The sequence below is a fragment of the Numenius arquata genome, chromosome 11 (assembly GCF_964106895.1).
Source record: "Numenius arquata chromosome 11, bNumArq3.hap1.1, whole genome shotgun sequence".
Lineage (NCBI taxonomy): Eukaryota > Metazoa > Chordata > Aves > Charadriiformes > Scolopacidae > Numenius > Numenius arquata.
In genome coordinates this window covers 450,270-468,530 of record NC_133586.1, presented here as the reverse complement: position 1 = coordinate 468,530, position 18,261 = coordinate 450,270, and the positions used below count along the sequence as shown (strand labels likewise).

The 18,261-nt window shown below is 69.7% G+C and overlaps 4 protein-coding genes across 4 annotated transcripts; 1 reads left to right on the top strand and 3 right to left on the bottom strand.

The window, feature by feature from the left end:
* Positions 1–23: 23 nt before the first annotated feature.
* Positions 24–3,454, bottom strand: LOC141470054 (gonadotropin-releasing hormone II receptor-like). Its single transcript, XM_074155974.1, has 5 exons — positions 3,424–3,454; positions 2,242–2,436; positions 1,263–1,828; positions 645–849; positions 24–451 (listed from the first exon to the last, which is right to left on the bottom strand). The coding sequence occupies exons 1-5, from the start codon at positions 3,452–3,454 to the stop codon at positions 24–26; spliced, it is 1,425 nt and encodes a 474-aa protein (XP_074012075.1).
* Positions 3,455–4,135: 681 nt separating this feature from the next.
* Positions 4,136–5,451, bottom strand: LOC141470480 (uncharacterized). The gene is made up of 2 exons (XM_074156525.1): positions 4,558–5,451; positions 4,136–4,198 (listed from the first exon to the last, which is right to left on the bottom strand). The coding sequence occupies exons 1-2, from the start codon at positions 5,449–5,451 to the stop codon at positions 4,136–4,138; spliced, it is 957 nt and encodes a 318-aa protein (XP_074012626.1).
* Positions 5,452–8,727: 3,276 nt separating this feature from the next.
* Positions 8,728–10,829, top strand: LOC141470052 (uncharacterized). The gene is made up of 2 exons (XM_074155973.1): positions 8,728–9,687; positions 10,761–10,829. The coding sequence occupies exons 1-2, from the start codon at positions 8,728–8,730 to the stop codon at positions 10,827–10,829; spliced, it is 1,029 nt and encodes a 342-aa protein (XP_074012074.1).
* ANPEP (alanyl aminopeptidase, membrane) lies at positions 10,828–16,530 on the bottom strand. The gene is given in 20 exon segments (XM_074155806.1): positions 10,828–11,401; positions 11,625–11,706; positions 11,848–11,988; positions 12,079–12,246; positions 12,333–12,443; positions 12,581–12,672; positions 12,798–12,945; positions 13,032–13,087; positions 13,211–13,344; positions 13,495–13,580; positions 13,671–13,843; positions 13,990–14,055; positions 14,184–14,249; positions 14,336–14,479; positions 14,605–14,718; positions 14,801–14,955; positions 15,060–15,186; positions 15,272–15,408; positions 15,494–15,639; positions 15,860–16,530. Coding segments are annotated over 20 exon segments (3,048 nt in total). The 3' UTR covers positions 10,828–11,170.
* Between the last annotated feature and the right edge of the window lie 1,731 nt (positions 16,531–18,261).

Below are 18,261 nucleotides of genomic sequence, written 5' to 3'. Positions count from 1 at the left end.
CCTGCCGAACACCCCGGGGGTGCTCACAGGGAGCTGCTCTGGCAGGAAGCGGCCCCAGCAGGACCCCGCACCCCCGGGACCCCCTGCTTGGGCGGCAGGGAGGAGGCCGAGCAGCGGAAGGAGCCAGTGGCCGGGGAGGGCGGCTGTGGCTCATGGCCGTGCCCGCAGGGGCAGCCCCAGCCCCTCCGGAAGGGGATGGTGAAGAGCCCGTAGGTGATGGGGTCCAGGCAGGCATTGAAGAGGCCGAAGATGAAGAGGATGTGGGCGAGGGCTGGTGAGACCCTCTTCTCCACAGCCCGCGGGCAGAACCAGTGCCAGAGCCCCAGCAGGTAGTAGGGGGTCCAGCAGAGGATGAAGGAGGAGACGATGACCAGGCTCATCTTCAGCATGCGCAGCCGTGCCCGCGGGATGTTGTTCCTGGAGCACCGCAGCGACGCGTCCCGGGAGGAGACTTGCGGGGGGACAACAGCCCGTGAGTGGGGGACACTTAGCAGCCTGGCTGGGACAGTGGGACAGGGACCCCATGCCCTGAGGGAGGGCTAGGGGGGTCCCCGCACAGCCTCAGCCGGGGCTCCCCTCAGCTCCCTCCATCCCCAAAGCCCCCAGGGTGGGGGGACATGGCAGCGGGGTGGCCGGGCACTCACAGAGGCTGGAGCCCATGCGCCGGGAGATCTCCAGGAGGATGCGTGTGTAGCAGCAGACCATGATGAGCAGCGGCAGGAGGAAGAGGCAGGCGAAGCCCACCATGTTGTAGAAGGTCTCGTGCCAGGGCTGGGGGAAGCTGCCGCGCGTGGTGCACTGGGTGAAGTTGTGCGGGGGCCGGAGGGTGACCGTGTGGAAGAGGAAGAGCTGGGGGCAGAGCAGAGGTGGGACAGCAGCCCCCTCCCCAGGGGCACCCTGTGCCTCCCCAAGGCAGGGCACTGGGGTCTGGAGCCAGGGACCACTGGAGCCACAGGGCAGACCCTGCCCGCGGGAGGGGGACCCGCAGTCACCCCTGCGCTGGCTCCGCTCCCCACTCCTGTGGGGCCGGGGCACGCAGCGGGGAGGGGCCTGAGCTGGGTGGAGGGGGCACGATGCCACAGCCCCTCTTTTGCTGCCTGGCTCGGCTGCCTCCCTCCAAGCCTTCTCCATCCCCATCCCACAGGGCTTGTGGCAGCACTAGTCCTGGGGGCAACCTGGGGGGCAAACTAGGAGCTGGCACACAGGCCGGGCAAGCATCAGCCGTGGGTCACGGGGCTGGAGGGGAGCCCCAGGGATGGTACCTGTGGCACTGAGAGCCCAGCGCTGAGGAGCCAGGCAATGTAGAGCATGATGCGGTTCCTCCTGCGGGCACGGGCGATGGCCAGCGGGCGCAGGATGGCTGCTTGCCGGTCCAGGCTGATGACGACGGTGACGAAGGCGGAGGCGTACATGGCCAGCAGCCGCAGGTACATGAGGAGGCGGCAGGCCAGGTCGCCCCCCCGCCACTGCAGCGTGATGTTCCAGATGGCATCCAGTGGCATCACGGCCACCGTCACCAGCAGGTCGGCGGCCGCCAGGTGCAGCAGCAGCAGGCGGATGTGGGAGCGCCGGCCCCCCCGCTGGCCCCCCCGCCGGCCCCCCGCCGCCCACAGCACTGCCAGGTTGCCGCCGGCCGAGAGGGCGAAGAGGAGGAAGGTGATGGCCACGCGGGCCTGGGCGGCGGGGGAGAAGGTGGGCAGCTGCAGGGGCTCCTCACCCCCCTCGGCCTGGGGGGTCCAGGCACAGCCCCGCTCGGGGGAGGACAGGCTGCTGGGGGAGTCTGTGCTGGCGTTCCCCACTGCAGGGTCTGGGTCCAGACGGCCCCTTCCTGCCGCAACAGGCAGATGGGCAGCGGCAGCGTGACCCGGGGGCTCTGGGGGGGCGGTGCTCAGGGGGACAGGTCACCCTCAGTGTAGAGGGTCCTGTTCCCTGGAGCCCTCCACCACAACCCCCACCCCATCCCACTGTGTTCCCACCTTCAGCTGCTCCCTGCATCCGCACTGCTCCTCCGGAGCCCCCAGAGCCCCCCCACGCCCCATAGAGCTATGGGGGTCCTTGGCACCAAGCAGGAGACAGTCTCAGCTGACCCCAACCCGCCGCCTCCCCCAGGCCACCCCTGCCACCCATCCATCTTCCACCCCGGGGCATCCCTCCTGGTCCTGCACGGGGCCGGAGACCCTCCCAGCCCAATGCCGGACGCCCCTCCAGGGATCAGGCACCCCGTTCCCCCTCCCACCTCACCTCCAGCCATGGTGTCCTGCCCAGGGCCACCCACCTGGGCCACGTCGGGGCCACTGCTCACACGCTGCTGGCTCTCTGTGCCAAGGGCTCCCGCACCCACGCTGTGCCCGGCGGCCACGAGCCAGCGGGGGCCGTGGGAAGCGGGGGGCGCAGGGCAGGTACTGCTGTCGCCGGCGGCCCCCTCCGCTCCTGCTGCTGGGCCACACGCAGATGGTGGCCCCTGGGATGCCCTTGGTGGCTCGGGTTGGTCCTTGACGTAGCCAGCCCGCTGGGAACGGCTCGGTCCTTCACCCCACACCACCCCCCCACCCACAAACACGTGAGTGTGCACAGACACACGGGCACGCCAGTGCACGCTCCTGTCAATGCACACATGGCTCTGCCCCGAGGGATGAGCCCCTCTGCGACCCCACCCCCCCAGGCAGCTCCATGCCCCCCCTGCCCGCATCCCAAATCCCATCCCGGTGGCATGGGGCTGGCATGGGCCCTGCTCGGCACCTTGTGGGGGGCTGCCTGCCCCAGGAAACCCACCTGGATGAGCCCCCAGCCCGGGCAGGGTGGTAAGTGCCCACGGCAGCGGGGCCAAGGGAGTGGGCAGAGGGAGATGCCCAGCAGCCATGGGAGGGACCCCCCAGCCCGGGTGGGTGCCCCTGCCCTCCCTAGAGCCAGGGATCGGGGTGCACAAGGCTCCTCGCTTTGGGGTGCCTCATTTGGGGGGGCCCAGAGACCCACAGGTCCCTTCTCCCAGCTGCTCCCCCAGGCGGTGGCTGTCCCCACAGCTGCAGCACGTCCCCACGGCCACGGTGTGTCCCCGAGTCCCTTGAGCCCTGGCTGGAAGGTTGGAGGAGGGGATCTGCAGCCCAGGGGTGGGCAGGAGACCTATTTTGCATCTCAAAGCTTGCCCCCCCACCCCCCCCCTCCCCGGCAAAGGGAATTAACATTATTAGCAAGCCATTTCACAGATAAGTGGGGCTCATTAGCCCTGCAGACCCCCTGCCCCAGGGCCCCCGGGGTGGGTGGAGAAGGGCCCCCCCCCCAGCGCATTCGCACCCGGCCGTCAGGCCCCACCACGGCCCCTCTAATGGACTCCCCAGACCCCGGCCAGCCACAGCCCCCGTGCCCCACAGGGAGCCGCCGAGGGGGCTGGGGGGCAGAGGGGCCTGTCTACAGCACCCCCCGCACTCCCCTCCTCCTGCGGGGTCTCCAGCCCCATGGGGTCACCCCAGCCCCACACTTCTCCCTACTGCTGGACCCCAAATACCCACATTTACCCCTGCGCTGTGGGGCAGCGGCACGGGGGGGGCAGTGATGCTCAGCTCACACCGAGCCCCAGGGCCGGATCCGGAGGGTGCGGGTGACCCCCCCCTGGCCAGGGGACAGGCCCCGGGGCAGGGGGTGTCTCTCCCAGCGCCTCCCTGCAATTACTCTCCCAGAGGCCCAGACCCCCGGGACCCAGCTGTGTGTCAGGGTCCCCAGCGCCTCCAGCCCAGCACAGGGGCACCAGACCCATGCCAGACCCCCTGCCCACACCTGGGGGGGTGCCCATGGCCTCCCCGGCTGCAGAGCGGGCCTTTCACCAGCTCAGCCACCCTCTCCCACCCCCAGACCCACTCCCAGAGCTGACAGGGGGGTCCCGGGCACACTGCCCCCCATCCCATGCCCAGCTCCTGCCGCGGGAACCCCACTTGGTGACACACGGAGGGGCACAAGGGTTTATTTATGTACAGCGGCGGCCACCCCGGCGCGTCCAGCAGAGCTGCGGGCTCACACGAGGGGCAAGACAGCTCATCCCCCCCACCTCCCAGCTGTCCCGGGGGACACACACGTGTCCCCCGAGCTGCAGGCATCCGGACGGCACGTGGTGGGGCCATGGGGAGCCGGGGGCTCGTCCGGGTCAGTCCTGGGGCTGCGGCGGGAGAAGAGCCTCCAGGAGAGAGAGCAGGTCCGTGGAGAGGTCCTGGGGGGAGCAGAGGGTGGGTGAGAGGGTGATCGGCCAGGGCAGGGGTCCAGGGCAGGGCTGGAGTGTCGGGGGGGGGGGGGGCGGGAACAGGGGCTGGCAGAGCCCACCCACCAGGAGAGATCCCGTCACGGATGAGCAGGACCGAGGCCCAGCTGATGGGATCCCAACACACACGAGGCAGGGTGGCACCAGGGAGGCTGAGGGACCCACTCGCACCCACTGCAGGGAGGAGGGGAGACACCTCCCCATTCCCTCCCCCAGACAAGGCTGTTCTTACCCCAAAACCAGTGCCCCCACTGCCCCATGCCCACCCCATGCTGGGGACCACCGGGGCTCACCCCACTCCCTACACGTACCTGCGTGACTGTCCCTGCGTCCATGAACTCCGGCAGCATCATCCCCGCATCCAGGAGGGGGTCACCGGGGAGGTCTGGGGGGGCCCCTGCCCCTGCGCAGCGAGGAGGGGGCAGCCAGGAAGACGCGTTGGAGGCAACAGCCCCATGCAGCTCCGGGGGGGTCCCCCCCACAGGGATGTAGGGGGGAGACCCCCAGGCCTCCATGCCCATTTCCGGAACCCCAAGCATCTCTGGGGGGGTCCCCGCAGCAGAGCCACAGGGCGGTGACCCCCAGGCCCCCCTCCCCATACCGGGAGCCCCGTGAAGCTCCGGGGGGGTCCCCACCATGGGAGGGGACCCCCAGCCCACAGTGCCGGCAGGTGAAGCATCGGCTGGTGGATGCAGGCGGGGGTCGGGGGTCTGGCAGCACCCCAGTCCCTGGGGGCAGAGGGGGCAGTGGTGGGGGGCCGCCCCCCGCCGCCGGGCCAGCGCCTCCTGGCTGAGCCCCAGCAGGGCCGAGAGGTGGGCGATGTAGCGGATGGCGAGGCGCAGGGTCTCGATCTTGGTCAGGCTCTGCCCGGCGGGCACCAGGGCGGGCGGCAGGTAGTGCCGCAGCCGCCGCAGCGCCTGCGCCAGCCGCCGCATCCGCAGCTTCTCCCGCTCGCTGGCGCTCTGACGCGGGCCCCCCGTGCCCCGCACCCCCTTCCTGCCCCCGGGGCCGCCCCGCAGGCGAGGGGTGGGGGGGCCGCGGCAGGGTCCCCGGGCGGCGGCGGGGGACGAGAGGCCACAGGAGTCGGGCGAGGGTGCGGGCGAGCTGCTGCTGTAGCCCTCGGGGTCCGGGGGTCTGTGGCAGCCCCAGTCCTGCAGCAGGGCCGTGGTGGGGAGCGGGAGGCCGGGGGCTGCCGAGTGGGCCATGGCTGTGGGGCCGAGTGCCGGTGTCCCCCGGCCGCCCTGGCTTTATGCGGGGCCGGAGGTGTGAAGTGGCACCTTCGTGGCCGGCACCAGCAGCACTTCAAAGGCCGGGGGGGCCCAGGGCAGCCGGCTTTGAACACGCGGGTGACGAATTTTACCCCGGCGGTGTGAGGCTGCTCTGTGCTGCCCACCCCCCAAATCCCCCAGCAGCCCTTGCCCCCAGCACTGCCCTCAGGATGGGGCTTGGGCCCTGCGCGGGGGCTGCAATGGGGTTGCAGTGGAGGTCTGCCATGGGGTCTGCAGTGGGGTCTGAAGTGGGGTCTGCGTAGGAGTCTGCAGTGGGGTCTGCAGTGGGGTCTGCATAGGGATCTGCAGTGGGGTCTGCATACGGGGGTCTGCAGTGGGGTCTGCATAGGGATCTGCAGTGGGGTCTGCAGTGGGGTCTGCATATGGGGGTCTGCATATGGGGGTCTGCAGTGGGCTGTGAGCTGCAGCAGTGCCAGGTCTGGGTCTCCACGTCCCCCACCACGCAGCGTGGCCCCAGCTGGGCAGCCCCGGTGCCCAGCGTGGCTCTGTGGGGCACCGACCCCCTGGCCCGGTGCCGGGGGGGCACACACGGCCCGCCCTCCGGGGGCAGGTCCCCCGCAGCCCCCGCTAATGGCGTTTCACACGCTGTCCCTAATGAGCCCGGCCGCCCGCGGTGCCCGGCGCGGAGCCGCGGCCGCTGCCCGCTGCCGTCGGGTGCCGCCGAGGGGCGGCCCGGGCGCGGGGACCCCCACGGGGGGGCCGGGTCGGGCGGGGCGGGGCTGGGAGGGGCCCCCCCGCCGCGTTCCCAGGCCCCACAGGTGTCGGTGCCGGCGGGTGCGAAGGTTTCCAGGGAAACCCGGCCCCGCCGCGGGAAGGAAAATCCATCAGGGAGCGGGCGGGGGGGCCGCAGCAACACCCCCGGCCCCGGCACGGCCCCCCCGGCAGCGCGGCCCCGCGGTGCCTTGGGGTACGTGACAGCCCCGGGGGTACGGCGGGGGGCATGGGACCCCCCCCATACTGTGTGGGCACAGGCTTCCCCAAAATCAGGTATCAGTCACAGAGCTGGGTATGGGACACAGAGCTGGGCAAAGGGCCAGAAGGGGGGCACAGAGCTTGCTGTGGGGCACAGATCTGGGCATAGGGCCAGCAGTGGGGTGCAGAGTTGGTCACAGGGCCAGCTGTGGGGCACAGAGCTTGCTGTGGGGCACAGGGCCAGCAGTCGGGCGCAGGGCCAGCCCTTCCCTGAGGAAGTGCAGGCGACGGGGTGGGTGAGCAGGCGCCCCACTGCTCGCCAGCCCCATTACTCACCGGTCCCATTGCTCACCAGCGCGTGTGTCGGGGTGGTCACACGCAGCTGGTTCAGTTTTCCTGGGTGATGCCGTGATGGGGAGGAGGTGAGATAAACCCTGCGTATCGCCCACCGCCGGCCCAGCGCCCCGGCCGTCCCCCCGCCACGCTGCCGGAGCTGGGCACAGCGCTCAGCCCCGGGGCAGCCCCTGGTGCCCCGGCCTCGCAGGGAGGGGGATCTCCAGTGTTTCCGACCCGCGTTGAGGGGTGTCGCAGGGGCTCTGGGGACCTGGTCCTTGCCACAGTCCCGTCCTGCCATCGTGCACGCCATGGCACCCAGCCCTGGTGCTGCCCAGAGCCCCCTGCACCCCAAGCCATCGCCCCTGGCCAAGCCCCGCTCCAGTCATGCACCCCATTAGGTACCGGCATCTGACCCGGCCATCGTCTCCCCCCGATGTTGCAGACATGGCACCAAAGTGCTGGAGTTAATTGCTGTTAATCCCTGCTCGCTGGAGGAAGTGGGGTGCCGCTGCCCCGACCAAGGTCTGGGGGCGCCGGTGCCCACCCGCACCCGCAGCACCAACGTCTCAAACAAAATCTCTGGGTGCACAAACATCCGACGCCGGCCCAGAGCCCATCTCCGGGGCTGGGGGCTGCAGTGGGGGTCCCGCCTGGCCCCGGGAGCGTGGTGGGGTGCTCAGTGGGGTGTCCTGCACCCAACAGCACAGCCTGGGGCACAGCCCCATCCCTGCACGCCCCCCAGCCCCACTCCCCCCATTCCCAGACCCCCTCCTGGGTCTCATTAGCTGATGAGCTCCCGGGTAATGAGTTCTGCGGCCCCGCTGGGCGGCCGCTTCCCACCTCCCTCTGTGTTTAGACAAGTGCTGGAGCGCGGCTGGGCTGTGACAGCACTGGCCCTGGGGTCAAAGCCCCCCCAGGGCAGAGCCCACAGCCCTCCACTCCTCGGGGGAGATGGGGTCACCCCACATCCCTCCAGCCCCATTGATGGAGTGTGGGCATGGGGCCATGGGGGGGGTGTGTGTGGAGAGGGCACAGGGATGGGGCTTGGCTGCAGGGCTTCCTGTTGGTGCTGCTGGCCACAGCTGGCCACAGCTGGCCACAGCCCTCCTCAGGCAGTCGGTAGTGGCAGGTCCTGGCAGGGTCCCCCGCTCTGGAGCATCCTACTGGGCTCAGCACCCCAGCACGGTGCTGCCCCTGCCTCAGGGACCCTGACACGGGTCTGCAATTTGCATGGGGACCCTCAGTTCCATGCGGGGTGGGGGTGGTGAGGGGTACAACCCACTGGGTCCCCACAAATGCTCAGGCTGTGCCCCCAGCTTCTCCAGGGCACACCAGGAGCTCGGAGAGCCGGGGCTGCATCCCACAGGGTCAGGAAGACCAAGGCAGCAGGGCCAGGTGAGGGGACATCACCTGGGAAGGGATGACATGGTGCCACCACCAGCGCCCCAGCCTGGCTGGCCCCCGAGGTGGGTACTTGGAGCTGGGGGCACCCCCGGAACCCCTGTCCCCGGGGCTGGGGGCTGTGTGGAGGGTGGGGGAGGTGGGGAGACACCGCTGGGTGTCAGGGCTGGAGGCTCAGGGTCCCGGCGCTGGAAGGTCAAGTCCCCGCTGTCCCCAGCAGCGCAGCCCAGCCCGGCAGAGCGGCGGTGCCGGCCGGTGCGCCCCGGCAGGGCTGGAGAAGGCGTTAGCATCTCTCACAGCCGTGTGAATTGGTCCCTGCACACTTCCCAGCGCCGGGCAGCGCCAATTAAGGGCCGGAGGAGTCAGAACCGACACCTCTGCAAATGGGGCCGGCATTCCCAGGCTCCCGGCCGGCCCCAGCCAGGCTCTGTAGGTTTTGACACCTCCAGGTGGTCATGAAGGTGTCACCTCGCACCCCAGCTCCGCATAAAGCCGGGGCTGCCCCAGCACCCCAGAGAAGGGGCGGCAGAGCAGACCCCAGCCATGGCCGGACCCCCAGCCCCGCTCCTGCTCCGAAGTCTCCAGCCTCCGGCAGGCCATGCCCTGCTCCGGGACCGGGCTGGGGGCCTCGTTGATGCCACCTCCCCAACCCCTTCCGCAGAGCCCCCCGGTGCGTCCCCGTGTCCCCCGCGGGGCCGGCGGGTGGGATGCAGGGGGCAGCAGGGCGTTGGGGACGATGGAGGGGGTCGTGGGGTCGCGGGGGGCCCGCGTCAGAGCGCCAGCGAGCGGGAGAAGCTGCGGATGCGGCGGCTGGCGCAGGCGCTGCGGCGGCTGCGGCACTACCTGCCGCCCGCCCTGGTGCCCGCCGGGCAGAGCCTGACCAAGATCGAGACCCTGCGCCTCGCCATCCGCTACATCGCCCACCTCTCGGCCCTGCTGGGGCTCAGCCAGGAGGCGCTGGCCCGGCGGCGGGGGGCGGCCCCCCGCCACTGCCCCCTCTGCCCCCAGGGACTGGGGTGCTGCCAGACCCCCGACCCCCGCCTGCACCCACCGGCCGATGCTTCGCCCGCCGGCACTGTGGGCTGGGGGTCCCCTCCCATGGTGGGGACCCCCCCGGAGCTTCACGGGGCTCCCGGTATGGGGAGGGGGGCCTGGGGGTCACCGCCCTGTGGCTCTGCTGCGGGGACCCCCCCAGAGATGCTTGGGGTTCCGGAAATGGGCATGGAGGCCTGGGGGTCTCCCCCCTACATCCCTGTGGGGGGGACCCCCCTGGAGCTGCACAGGACCCCTGGCTCCATCTTGGGGTCCTGGTCATCACCGCCGTGCAGCCTCGGAGCAGTGACCCCGCTGGAGCCCCCCCAGAGATGCACCACAGGTACCAGGACGGCTTCCTCCTGCTGCTTGGAGCCTGCAGCCCCCCTGCAGACCCCTGGGGCAGGACTGAGGGATACAGGGTCCCCCGAGACCCCCACGTGTGGCTCCCAGCTGCCTGCGCACCACCAGGTACCCACAGCCCCCTCCCCAGCCCAGTCCCCTGCTCCTGCACCCACCACCCTGGGGGGCAGCGGGGCCAGGGGAGAGCGGGGCTGCGGGGGGGGGGGTGTGTGTCTTGCAGGGTGTGGGGCAGGGGCTGCATCAGCAAATCCTCCTGTATGCCATGGTCGGGGGGGTCTGCCAGGGCTGGGGGGCACAGCGTAGTGCGTGCTGAGTTGGGGAGCCATCCCAGGGTGGGGTGGGGGACACAAGGTGCGGGGTGGGGGGGCATGGTACTGCTCCACAGCCACTCACCTGGCACATCTCTCTCTGCACAGCTCATCAGCCCCCCAACCCTGGACAGGCTTGTCTCCCCAGCCCCCCGCGCAGCCCCCATCCTGCCCGGCTGCACCTCAGGATGGCACTGGGGGGGCTGGAGCTGATCCTGCACCTCCAGCCACGGAGGACACACGGGGGACGGTGGCGTGGCCATCCCACAGAGCCGTGACAGACGGATGCTATGGAAGGGCTCCTCATTAAAGCTGCTGCACCCCAACTCCCCGACTCCTCAGTGCGGGACCCCACTTGCTGCCCCACGGGCACCCACACACAGCGCCACGGGCACCCGCCCGCACAGCCACCCACTGCCTCCGGGCCAGGGGCTCGGTGTCCCCTCCCAGCCCAACCCACAGCTCGGGGATGTCCCCAGAGCTGGGGTGATGGAGGGGACCCCCATCTGGGGGGCTTCCTCAGCCCCACCAACTGATGGAAGGGCAGCTCCCACCCTGTGCCCAAACTAGTCCCTGAGGGGACCTGGGTAGTCCACGGGGGACACTCCCGGGGGGGAGGGCAGCTGCTGGCACCCCATCTTGCCCCAATCCCACAGTGCCCACGCCGAAGGGGAACACGGGGAGGCCCCCCAGACCCAAGGGGACTGGGCACAGAGCGGGGGGATGGGTCCCAGCAGGAGAGCTCGCACCCACCCGTCAGACGGAGGGGCCGGGGCAGGGGCTGGCGTCGGCAAAGCCCCCAGAGCCACTTAGCACCAGGCTCCTAATAGCCCAGGGGGGCTCTGCGTCCCCGTGCCCACCGCGGGGTCCCAGGCGCTTCCTGCCTCGGCCCAGGCCGGCATGTGCCCCCTGCGCCCCCCCAGCACCCCAGGCCACCGGTGAGAGCTGCCGTGCAAGCCTTTATTATTTACACCACCACCCCCCCCCCCGCCTTGCACGAGCCTGCGGAGCCCGGCGCCGCTCCGGGCAGCCAAGGGCAGCGGGACCCCCCCAACAGCCCCAAGCCCCCCATCCCTGCCCCATTGCCCATCATACAGGCGCCAGGCCCTGCCCACAGGCATCAGCCCCTGCCCCTCATGGGCACCAAAGGACCTGGCCAGGGCTGGCCCGGGGGGCCACCAGGAGGGAGTGTGTGGGGCTGGGGGCTGGAGAGCATGGAGTGGGTGGAGCTGGGGAGGGGGTGAAGGTCCAGTCTCGTGGCTGTGGGGTCTGTGAGCTCCCGTTCAGCCCCTGTCAGCCTGTCCCGTGCCAGCTGACGCCATGGCTGTGTCGGGAGCGTGGGTGGTGGCCAGGGTGGTGGGGTCCATGGTCTGCTCCTGGAACCAGGCCAGCACCGTCCCCTGGTTCTCCTTCACCCAGTTGATGTTGGCACGGGTCCTCTCCAGCGCCTGCTCCAGCGCCCGCGTCCCCGACCCGAACCCCACGTCCTGGTTGTCCGCCTTGAACTGCTCCAGCTGCCGGGGAGGAGAGGGGCTCTGGTGGGTGTGGGGCACCCCGGCAGCCCCCCGGCATCCCCCCACCAACACCACCCCAGCAGCCCCCAGCAGCACCATGGCTGCCCGGACCCCTGGGCAGGAGCTGCTGGCAAAGGGCAAGGCACCGGCAGCCCAGAGCCGTGTCCCCCGACTCCTGCCGGGGCTGGGGGTCCCTGGTGCCCGGTTGGGGGTCCAGCCTCACCTGCTGCAGCTCAAACTCGGTGGAAAACCTCTGGGTCACCGCTAAAATCAGCCGGGAGAAGGAGAAGGAGCCACCCCCGTATCTGGGAGAGCAGAGGGACGGCTGAGCCAGGGGGCACGGGTAAAACAGCATCCCCCCAAAGGGGGCACAGGCAGATGGGGGATGCTGCCCACCTCAGCCAGCCCCCCACAGGCCCCCCGAACCTCCCCCCCAGGGTACTCACTGGCCGAAGAGCGTCTTCCAGTTGCCGCGGATGAAGTCCCAGGCCAAGGGCTGCCCCACCACGTTGCTGGCGATGCTATTGATGGTGGCGGTGGCATCCTGCTTGCGGATCTTCTTGGGGTCGAGGGTGTACTGCAGGTACCTGGAGGGGGGGGTACACACCGCCGGGTGAGGGGCCGGCAGGGGCACAGCCACAGTGCCCCCCCCCCCCCCCCCGGGACTCTCCACCCACCGGTTGAGGATCCAGGGGTGGGGGCTGCAGGAGAGGGCGGTGCGGAGCTTGTCAGCCTCGGACACGACAGTGGCCTCTTGGAACCTGTCCCAGATGAAGTCCCAGGCCTCCTCCCCACCCGTGGCCACGATGCTGCAGTAGATGGCGGAGCGCAGGTTTGGGGGGATCCTGCAGGAGAGAAGAGCCATCTCATTGGGAGTCCCTGGTGGGGTGGTCGCCCACCGTGGTGGCAGCAGGACACCCTGGGGACTCACCTGTTATTGCTGATGTTTTGCTTCCAGTCTTGGAAGTAATCAGTGGACAGGTTCTGGCACTCGGTGATGCCGTAGGAGCAGGCCGTGCTGATGGCGTTGATCTCATTGTACCTGGGGAGAGAGGGGCCGTGTGGGGCTGGGGACCAGCCAGGCACCCACTGGCCGCTGCCCCCCAGCACACGCCGGGGTGACCGTCCCGCTGCGGCCGGGGAGAGCCTGGGGGTCCAGCCCAGGGCTGTGGCACTCACTGGTCCATCAGGCCCTCGGGGATGTTGACCCAGCCGTTGGTGATGTTCTTGTAGTAGTTGAAGAGGGGGGTCACCTGCTGCTTTATGTATTTCTGGGGGGCAGGAGGACAGTCAGTGCACCAGCAGCAGCCTCCCCCCCCCCCGCCAGCTCTGGGGGCAGACCCAGCCCCTCGCCCCCATACCCCACTGTGGGGCTGGGGGGGGTGGTACCACTCACCGTCATCACCCCGAAGACCTCGCTGCGGTCGAACATCAGCTGGAAGTACTGGAGGTTGTTGAGCGCCGCCTCCCAGGGCATATACTCTGTCTCCTGGCTCAGGTACCGCGTGGTGGCCAAGGCCAAGGTCACGTTGACATACTTGGCCCTGCAAGGGGTGAGGGCAGTGTCAGCTCCCAGGACACCCACCCCGCCGGCCCCCCTGGCCCCCAGCAGGTACCTGGCACAGCTCACCTGGCCAGGTTGAAGGCATCATCGATGATCTGGGCACGGTTGATCACGGGGATGCTCTGAGAGAGGACAGAATTGACGTCTCAGGGCAGCCCCGCGTCGGGTGCGTGGGGTGTGTGGGGTGTGGGCTCACCTCCAGGCCACCCCCAGGCCACCCCCCAGCTCTGGCTGGCCCCACTTACCTGGTGGTTGCTGGAGAGCTGGGCGAGGAGCTGGTCCCAGTTCTCCTGGTTGTAGTTGACACGGAAATACCCACTGACGTTCAGGTTCAGCAGGAGCCAGTTGTTGCTGCCCACCTTGAAGGTATCGTTGGTATCTGGGAGGGGGAGAGGAGAGTCTGACAGAGCCACCCCCCACCCACGAAGGAGGCCAGGCTCAGGCCCCCCATCGGTGTCCCCAGCCTCCACTGGGGCAGGGGAGGTGGTAGCAAGACCCCAGCTCCCAGCCCGGGCAGGACACACCATACCTGATTCTTTGGTCAGCCAGTACCTGTCCCCAGAGGCCGCATTCATCATATTCGTCATCCAGGTGATGGGGACAATCCAGGTGTAGCTGTGCCGGGGGGACAGGCAGGTGGTGGGACCAGCCCTGGCCCCCTGGCCCCCCCAGTCCCTCACCCCCGACATCCCCCATCCCACTCACTTGAAGGTGGAGGGTCTGTCCACCACGGAGTTGGGGTCCACCAGGAAGTGTTTCTGGGTGATGGCCCCGGTGATGGTGTTGACGGTCACCACAGGGAAGCCCATCTGCAGCGTCCAGGTGTCCATGATGTCACTGATGGATTTGGGCAGCAAGACGTTGTTCTTGGTGACGGCCTGCGGGGAGGGCAGTGCCACGGGTCACTGGGGCCGTGGGGCGCGGGGCCGTGAGGGGCTGGGACCCCGTCCCACCGGCAGCCCCCCAAAGCTGGGGAAGGGGCTGGGTTGGGGGGAGCAGCCGGGAGCAGCCGCCCCCCTCCTACCTCTTGCAAATGATCCCAAAGGTCCCTGTAGACGGTGTTTCCGTAGGAAAAGGTGTGGAGGTAGGACTGTGGGAGAGCACCAGGAGAGAGGGGTGGGCAGGGGCAGGTCCAGGGGGCAGGACACCCCCAGAGCACCCAGGGATGGCCCTGCCATCGGCTGCCCACCCCGCACTGGGGCTCGGTGTCCCCCTCACCTGCAGCCCCTCCTTGAAGATGTCCTCGGTGAGGAAGTCGGAGAGCATCCGCAGCACCGACGCTCCCTGCAGAGATGGCGGGTGAGAGACCCCCAGGTGCACGGGGCACCCCCCAGCCCATCCCACCGCCCCAGGACCCCCCATGCACCCACCTTGCTGTAGGCGATGCTGTCGAAGACCTCGCTGATCTGGGCCGGGGTGTTGATCTCCTCCTCGCGGAAGGAAAGGGGGTGGGAGGAGGCCAGGGCATCCGTGGCCATCACTGTGTACACCTCATTGAGCACCATCAGGTCTTTCTGCGGGGGCGGAGGGGGTTCCAGCACCTGCTTCAGCCCTGCCAGCACCCTCCAGGCAGTGGGAGAAGCCCCCGGCGGGGCAGAGGGGGCACCTGCACCCCTTGCCCGCTGGCCCCAGCACTCACGATGTTCCAGGAGGGCTCAGCCGAGTCGGCGCCCAGGTATTCCACATAGGAGGCAAAGCCCTCGTTCAGCCACAGGTCGTTCCACCACTTCAGCGTCACCAGGTTCCCGAACCACTGCCAGGGGAGCATGGCACCCTGTCAGCCCGGCTACACCAGCCGGCAGGGCAGGCGGGGCGAGGGGGGGGCCGGTGGCTACCTGGTGGGCCAGCTCGTGGGCGATGACGGTGACCACCCGCTCCTTGTTGCCAATGGAGGAGAAGGCGTTGTCGAAGAGCAGGGAGTTCTCCCGGTAGGTCACCAGCCCCCAGTTCTCCATCGCCCCCGCGTTGAAGTCGGGGAGGCCGACCTGGTCTGGGGGACGGAGGGGTCCCGTTGGCACGATGCTGCCAGAGTGCCCGCCCCCCCGCCATGGCAGGCAGCTCCCCCCAGAGACCTGGCCACCCCACGGCACCCACCGGACTTGGGCAGCGGGTACGGCGTGCTGTAGTGCCTCTCGAAGAACTTGAGGATGGGGCCAGTCACCTGGAGGGCATAGTCGCCCTGGTTCTCGGCGATGGCCTCGGGCCGGCCCCAGATGCGGATCTGGAGGGGAGAGACGTGGGGCTCAGCTGCTGCCCGGGCTCAGACACCCCCGGGCAGGAGGGGGTACCCCCCACCCCCAGCCTACCAGCACGTTCTCTGACATGTTCTGCTTGTAGTCGAACTGGCTGACGATGAAGGCCAGCAGGTAGGTGGACATTTTGGGGGTGGTCTCGAACTCAGTGATGTTCCAGTTTGCACCATCTATCACCACCTCCCGGGTGCCTGCGGGGAGCGGGGGGTAGGGGGTCACCGCGCAGCCCTGCCAGGCCCCTGGGCCCCCCCGCCGGGGCTCCCCCGCCCCACTCACTCTTGGCAGGCATGTTGGAAATGGCTTTATGGTCGGAGGGGTGGATCAGCGTCACCGAGAAGTTGGCTTTCATGGCTGGCTCGTCGAAGCAGGGGAAGGCTTTCCGCGCGTCAGCCGGCTGCATCTGCGTGGTGGCCACCACCTTCCTGCAAGCAAACCCCGTCAGTGCCGGGGGGCCCCTGCGGGGCTGGCACCCCCCGGGTCCTCCCACCCTGTCCGCTCCCCCATCCCCTCCTCGCTGGGGTGACCTGGGGACACAGCAGGGCACAGAGACTTCCCCACACCCACCCCAGTGGGAGAGAAGCCCCAAACCCGCCCCATGTCCCCCACCATCCCCAGCCCAGCTCCTCACCACCCCCCCCCCACCTTGTCCCCCTGCCCTCCACCTACGTCTCGCCCGACCCATCCACGTATTCACTGCGGTAGAAGCCGGCCAGGTCGTCAGCCAGTTCCCCGGTGAAGCTGCTGGAGAGCCGGTAGCGCTGGTTCTTCTGCAGCTGGCCATCCAGCTGCACCACCAGGTACTGGGTGAGGGGCACCAGCCAGGTCTCGGTGATGCGAGGGGCGCTGGAGCCGTCCACCGCCTCCAGCAAGGCCATGGTGGACCCTGGTGTGGTGTAGTTGAGCTTGTTGCTGTGGATAAGGATGAGGTTGGTGGGTTCGTTGCAGACGAAGACCACGCTGCTGTTGCCCTCGAAGATGTACATGTTGTTGGCGTTGGGCTTCAGGAAGGGCTTCAGGGTCACCTCGTAGAGCTCTGGCATCAGCGTTGTTGGCAGCCTCCACCGGTTCCAGGGTAGGCTGGGGTCAGCCGTGGTGGTGGTGACGGCCGTGGTGGTGTTGCCGGTGACGGCCGTGGTGGTGACGGCCGTGGTGGTGGTGGCCGTGGTGGTGGTCTCGGTGTTGCCAGTGTCCGTCACCTTGTTCTTCTCCTGGGCATACACCACCGAGAGTGCAATGATGGTGGCCACGGCCCCCACGCCCAGCACGATGGCCACGATGCCCACGCTCTTGCTGATGAAGAAGCCGGCCGCCATGGCGGTGCCGTGGGAGCGGTGCTCACGCAGGAGGGGCTGCCCACCTGGCACTGCTTTTAGCCTCTCGCTCCCACGAGATTTATTAGTCCGAGTTAATGGGTGAAGTATTAAACAACCATGAGGCTCGGGGGGGCGGCGGCCCCCGGGATGAGCTTTCTGCCCGCCCTCCTCCCGGCCCTGCCGAGCACTAACGCCCCGTGCCACTATGGCGGGAGGCAGCTGGGGATTGCACCATCAGGGATGGGCCGCGGGAGTGGGCACGGGCCGTGGGCCAGGACTCCCGGGGTCCCTCTCAAGCGCTGGGCCCTGCAAATGGAGGGACAGAGCGGGTGGTCACCGCCGGCGGCCACGTCCCCACCTCGCCGTGGGGCCCGGCACCCAAGCCCAGCCTCTGGCTCAGCGTCGCCATGTTTGCCCTCCACGGGGTCTGCGCCGCTGCCAGGGGGTCCCGGCTGCTCCTCCGCCTGCGAGGGACCTGCTGCTGCCGGGGCTGGGGACAGGGCGGGTGGGCACGCTGGCAGGGCTGCCCCCGAAGCAGGGGGGCAGAGCGGGAGGGCGCCGGGGGCAGCCCCGGGGGGTCCGGGCGGCGCGGGTGGAGCCTGCCCTGCCCGCAGCCCTCTCAAAGTCCAGGGTCGCGTCGCCGGGCTCACGCACGGAGGTCAAACTCCAGACCCCGCGAGCCCAGCCCCAGCAGGCACGTGCCTGTGGCCCATGGCACCCAGCAGCCTGCACATGCCGTGGGGCCACACTCGGTCCTCCCACCAGCCACGGCCCGGGCCAGCTGGGGGTTCCCGACCGGCACAGCACGGGGCGAGGGGACGGAGGGTCCCACAGGCACAGCCTTGCCTGCACCCCACGGCGCAGACCCCCCCGGCCGTGGGGGGAGCCGTGCATACCCTCCGGGGCTCGGGGCAGTGTTGCGCGGGGTGGGGGCACACGCTTCCCCCGAGAGCTCTGCCCTGGCAGGGAGAGCAGCCCGAGCCCCCCCAGACCCTGCGGGTCACCCCCGGGAGCTCTGCTGGGGGTCCCCCGGGCTGGGGTGTCAGCGGGGGCACAGCAGAAACCGAGGAGCAAAGTCCCCGCGAGGGGCAGGGTGGGGACGGGGAGGTGCCGGGTCTCGCGCTGGGAACAGAAACTCCTCTTCCCAGGAGCCGGTCTCTCCCGCGGGGTGACACGGGCACGTCCTGCTGGCGGAGGCACTGCTGGGACAAGGCCAAGCCGTGTCCTCAGGGAACCGCGCCTCATCCTCAACAGCACCCAGCGGCACCCGCTGGCATCACTGCTCCTGGCACAACGGCCCCGGGATGCTGCGGCATTCCTGGGACACCCCCGCCCTGCAGAGCCCGGCTGTCACCCCCCCTGCCCTGCTCCCTGCCCTCCCTTCAGCCAAAGGCATGGGGTTTGGGGACCAGCGTACGTCCATCGCTGGGCCATGACCAAACCCCCCCAGGGCTGGGGGCCACAGCCAGCCAGGAGGGTGCTGGCCACCCTGCCCGCCCTCCGTCCTGCTCCGACAGGCACGCTGTGCCCCCACCTGGTGCTGCCCCCCCCCGCCCCCCGACCCCCTCGGCCATGGTGGACAGGCACCCACCCCAGCTCGCCCCAGCACTGACCCCCTCACACACTTCTCCCCCCTTCACACCAGCGGCCCCCGAGCCCCCTCCCCGGGCTGCCTGCACCACCCCACACCCCCCCATCTCCCCCAGCCCCAATGCACACAGGTCCCCTCCT